Source organism: Montipora foliosa, unplaced genomic scaffold (genome assembly GCF_036669935.1).
Source record: "Montipora foliosa isolate CH-2021 unplaced genomic scaffold, ASM3666993v2 scaffold_404, whole genome shotgun sequence".
Lineage (NCBI taxonomy): Eukaryota > Metazoa > Cnidaria > Anthozoa > Scleractinia > Acroporidae > Montipora > Montipora foliosa.
In genome coordinates, this window is record NW_027179706.1 from 332,501 (window position 1) to 337,500 (window position 5,000).

At 40.4% G+C, this 5,000-nt stretch overlaps 2 protein-coding genes and 1 pseudogene across 2 annotated transcripts in view; all 3 read left to right on the plus strand.

Moving 5' to 3' along the window:
• Window positions 1–77, plus strand: part of LOC137988053 (uncharacterized) — a 2,265-nt gene extending 2,188 nt beyond the window's left edge. The window contains exon 2 of the mRNA XM_068834115.1: window positions 1–77. This exon is cut by the window's left edge and continues 141 nt beyond it. Within this exon, the coding sequence (XP_068690216.1) occupies window positions 1–77 (77 nt within the window).
• Window positions 78–660: 583 nt separating this feature from the next.
• On the plus strand, window positions 661–2,469 carry LOC137988056 (uncharacterized; annotated as a pseudogene).
• A 2,036-nt stretch (window positions 2,470–4,505) lies between these two features.
• The window catches only part of LOC137988059 (neuromedin-U receptor 2-like), a 6,502-nt gene continuing 6,007 nt past the window's right edge, over window positions 4,506–5,000 (plus strand). The window contains exon 1 of the mRNA XM_068834119.1: window positions 4,506–4,525. Coding sequence (XP_068690220.1) covers window positions 4,517–4,525 — 9 coding nt within the window. The 5' untranslated portion in view covers window positions 4,506–4,516. The remainder of the gene's footprint in view (window positions 4,526–5,000) is intronic.

A 5,000-nucleotide genomic window follows, 5' to 3' on the forward strand; every position in this document is an offset into this window, starting at 1 on the left:
CGTACGTCCCTGACCCAGATGATGAAGTGGAAGAGGATCCCGCTTTTGACGACTTTGACGATCTAAAATACGAGTGAGTTTGACAAAAACACATTTGTGAAATACAGACATGATTGCTAAACAAAAAGACTCCTAAACGGTCTTGTTATTCGTTTTATAGGAAATCTCCTAAGGATATGCCCCTGCTCATGAACAAAACCTGTTTTTGGTTCCGGAATCATCACTTTCTTTATTTCAATTTTGCCCTGTCTGCAATTCAGAATGCGATGCAGTAGTTTGAACACGAGCTGGTACGAAGATAACAGTGGAACAAAAATGCTTGTCTTGCACTCATAGCAAATTTTGGGATTCACAACCCTCCGTTGGAGATATCCCTGTTGGGAATCGAACATCGTGATGTCCTCCGCAATTCTCTTTGGCGGCGGGAGCCCAACGAAATTCTTAACAATTATGCAGCATATGAGAGTTCCTACCATTGCCTACTCAACATTTATGCACCACCAGATATCATATCTACATCCCGCAGGGGAAAGAACATACAGGCAGCGACAAGCTACCCTGCTAAATGAAATAAAATCCGAAGGGAGAGAGTTATTAGTCGGCGGAGATGGTCGCTGTGACAGCCCTGGCCATTCAGCTAAGTATGGGTCTTACTCCCTCATGGATCTCGAGCAGAGCAAAATCGTAGATTCCCAGTTGGTGCAGGTTTGTAATTAATGAACTTTACTGGTGCAGAACAATATAAGCTACTCTCGCGTGGTAGTTCAAATTCACAATTTTATGTCGATCTTAATTGCAATGTGAACTAGGACACAATTTTCTCGTTCTGCACTCAACAGGGTAACGAAGTGAAAAATTCAGCAGCCTTGGAAAAGGAGGGACTCGAACGATGTCTCAACTACCTAACGGATGAAGGGCTGTCTGTAAACACTCTGGTAACTGACAGGCATGTACAGATCCGAAAGTAGATGAGAGAGAGATGGCCTGCAGTGAAGTACCGGTTGGATGGCTGGCATGTTGGAAAAGGTGCGTTTATGTACAGCTCTATATGCATGTACACGTGCATGTTCACGTGAAGGAAGCAATAACAAGTGACTTCAATAATCACACTGCATGTCGTAATTATTATTCCAGGTATAGGAAAAAAAATCGATACCCTTGCCAAGAAGAAAGACTGCCTTGTTCTTCAAAAGTGGAAGAGTGTAGTTAACCACATGTATTGGTGTGCTGCATCTTGTGAGGATGATGACCCTGACCTAAAGGAAGCAAAGTGGTTGTCTATCACCAACCACATAATAAACAAACATACAGGACACAAAAATCCATTGTTCCCAAACTGTCTTCACGGCAGGTTGCACGGCAGGGAAAGAAAAAAAAAGTGGCTTAAGCCAGGTACGTATAAATATTACACTGCAGTAACAATTATCTGTCTTGAGTGAGTAAATGCAGTTGAATTTCTTTTATTTTGCAGGCACGCCACCTTTTGAGAAACTGACGGAACTTCTGACGAAGATTTCTCTTATAAAGGATGTCAGGTAGATGTCAGGACAACATGCCATCTCATCTCTGGAGGCATTCCATTCCGTGCAAAATCACTTCGCTCCGAAACGCCTTGCGTTTTCCTATCACGGGATGACAAGCAGGTGGTACACAACAGAACACTACAGTTAGCATTAGGTGTCAATAGACAAATAAAGAGATCCTGAAATGCCCAAAGATTTGTATACACAAGACCTTTGAACGAGCCGTACAAACTTAACGTAAATACAAACTGAATGATAATACTTTTGTAATTTACAATACAAGGCCATGAAAGACAACCATAGCGATAACTTATGCGTTGACCTAATTGAAGAATTAACTGTGTTAGGTTGCAGATAGCGATCCTGCACTTTAACGAGAACAGCAATCGAGAAAACGCCACACTAACAAATGGTTCTGAACGAGTGAACATTGCCTTTCCAAAGTACAAGAAAGGAGAACACACGGTCAAAAAGGTTTTAGTCAAATGCACCTACAGTAAGTTTAATTTCTCTCTCCATAACGATTATAGACTAAATCGACTTGCCCTGAAGACGATTATGACCCCTGATCTTATTTCACTTGTATTAACTGTATACATGTATCTGTAACACATTCTGTTTTTACATCGCTTCGTTATCCTTTTGCACAGAATATGTTGCCCATCTCAAGGTAATGGTAATGAAGATTCTCCAGGGACAGGAGAGCAGTGTTTTGGCAAGATCTGCTGCTCCACGTTCATTGTCATCTGACTATAATCGCCCTGACAAGAATACTGCAGTCAGCACAATGAAATCACGATTTAAAATTCTCGCCGATTGTCTGAATGACTTTGCTATCTGCGGGGAACCTCTGGCACTTTTACACTTTGTAAACCGGAGCAAACACAAATTAGATTTAATCATTTTATATATTTCATTTAGCAATTAACCCAGGCGTGTAAAAGCACGAGGTAACAACTTGACAATTGTTGCGAATGTTTGAATACCAGATTGTGAATGCTCTACATTTAACCTTAAAAATAATGCTTAAATGAGGTTTTTTCATGCTTTACTCGTCTGCAAAGCGAAATCCTTGAAAAGAAAAGTCTTCTTCAATGCCTGGAGGAGGGACGTGTGCTCGAATACAGCAAACAGCACAAGATGGAAGGACAACTCTAACCTCACGTCCCAAAATCCCCCAGCACCACCTTGCCAGCTGCCTGTAAGCTATGTGACGGTTTTGCTTATGTTCTGGGCCCTCATAAGAGTTGTGGTACTGCTGTTTGTACTGATACCAAGCTGTCTGCAGTACCCAGTGGTTCAAGCAGACAGAATTAAAACCTGGGTGCTGCGTAATGCAAACAAGCGGCTCGGTCAGCCCTTCGTGTTCGACTGCTTCGTTGTTTTTGGCAACAATACAGTCAATTTCGGAGCAACAGATGCACTCCTCTACACGTTGAAGACGTTGGCAATTCCCACAAGTACACCTAAGGTATAGATACAATTAGTCAAAGCAGGATTTCTCATATAGTGCAAAATAAACTTTGACTTGAGGAATTCTGTTAATCGGTCTCGGTTCGCGCTGCCCCCATCGCGTCATCGAAAAATGTATTTAAAAATGGGACAAATACCATTTCTCTCTCACAAGAAAGCTTTATTTCTGGTTTTGGTTTATCGAAACAATCAACAATAACACCGTCCTAAGTTTGGAATACAACAGCATTTGCTACACATTGCAAATTGAAATTGATCGCTCACCAGTCTGTATTTTGTAGTCGCTCGTATTGTCGGTCGCCAGAATCATTTGAAGAGTCCGTACCCGACCTTGCGTCACTGTCGTACGGCTCAAATAAGTATGGCTGTGCTCCTTCACAATCAATAAATGAAGGTCCCTCGGCACTTTTGTCACTACTATTATCGGAAGAAGAACAATTTCGCGAATCCTCAGACTCCATTTCACATTTTTGTAAGTAAAGTAAACAAGACACTCGAGAAAGGGTTCTTTTTTCTACGTCATCACTCACATGTTTTCAGAAATGTCGTTTTCACTTCCGGTCCTCCGATAAGAGATATTTTTGCTGTTTCTCAGCGATTTTCAGACTTTTCTACTTTTTGTTTTCATATATTTTATCGTTTTTCCGTATTTTTGATGTTAACACTACCTTTTGAGCAAAAGTTGTTTTGAGGGATAGAGTATCCCTTTAAGTCTTTTTTTCCCTTCAAAGATCGTTTCAGTCGTTCTCAAAGAACAAAAACAGTATACAAAGCCATTTGTTGGGACTGTGATTCCTTCTACATCGGCAAAACAAAAAGAAGATTGCATGACAGGAAGTCCGAGCATTTCAAAGCTCTTACACAAGTCGGCCACGCCTCTGCTGTTGCAGACCAGACAATTTCTACCGGTCATAACATCAAATGGGACCATTTTGAAATCCTCGCAACTGGAAAGTCCGACTTGCAGTGTAAAATTAAAGAAACGCTATTAATCAGCGACTTAAAACCCTCTCTCAATGAAAACATTGGTAGTGAGAAGCTTTCTCTTTATTAATATCTTCCGAAAGAATCGACTACCGGAAGTTACGATTTTACTAATACAAAATATGCTTAACCATTTGGCTTAGTCATTTTAGAGTTCCGATATAGATCTTTGTATAGGCGTTTCCTCAGTGTTTCATCTTAGCTGAGTTATGGTTTATTGCTTTTAACCACGTTTCTACAAATCTCTATGCGATTCTTCTCAATCAATCTTCGATTAATACCCGTTTCGATTAAACACATGAAATTCAGTTATTTTAACCTCGTCTTCTCCAACAACGCTGTTGAAGCCCTGGGGACAAACGACTTTAACATTTGTTTCATCATCCGGTCAATTGGTAATCCGGTCTATTGCTCGATTATTCCGGTAAGTTAGTTACGTAGTGTTTCAGTCGCTATTTCCGGTATTTTTTTCTTTAAAAACGAGGACTTGTTTTCACTTTCGAGTTACTGTTTTTGCTACCTGGATAGCGCCTACAATGACCAAAGTAAGTCTTTTTGTTTTTCATTCTTTGGCTTAGCCATTTTTTTTTTTTCATTCTTGGCTTAGTCATTTTAAAGTTCAGCTCTTTTACGTTAGAAGCGTTTCCTCAGTGTCTCATCTTCATAGCGCATTATGATTCTCAGTTGAGCTGTCACAGTAGTTTATTGCTTAGTAGTTCAAACCACGTTTTTACACGTGTCTACACGATTATTTGCAATCGATCTTCGATTCATACCATTACTCGATTGAACCAACGGCTTCAACATTTGCTTCAACTGACCTTTCCTGTAATTCAGGTTTATACCTGCTATTGGATACATTAAACGATTGATTGATTGATTGATTTTGATTGATTGAACATCCGGTCGAGTTCATTAAAAAGCGATGTCCGTTTGCCTCCCTCTTTCAACCGCGTTGAAACATATTGAATCGAAGTTGAATCGATGTCGAAACCGTATTCGCACCCCAGCAGTCAACAT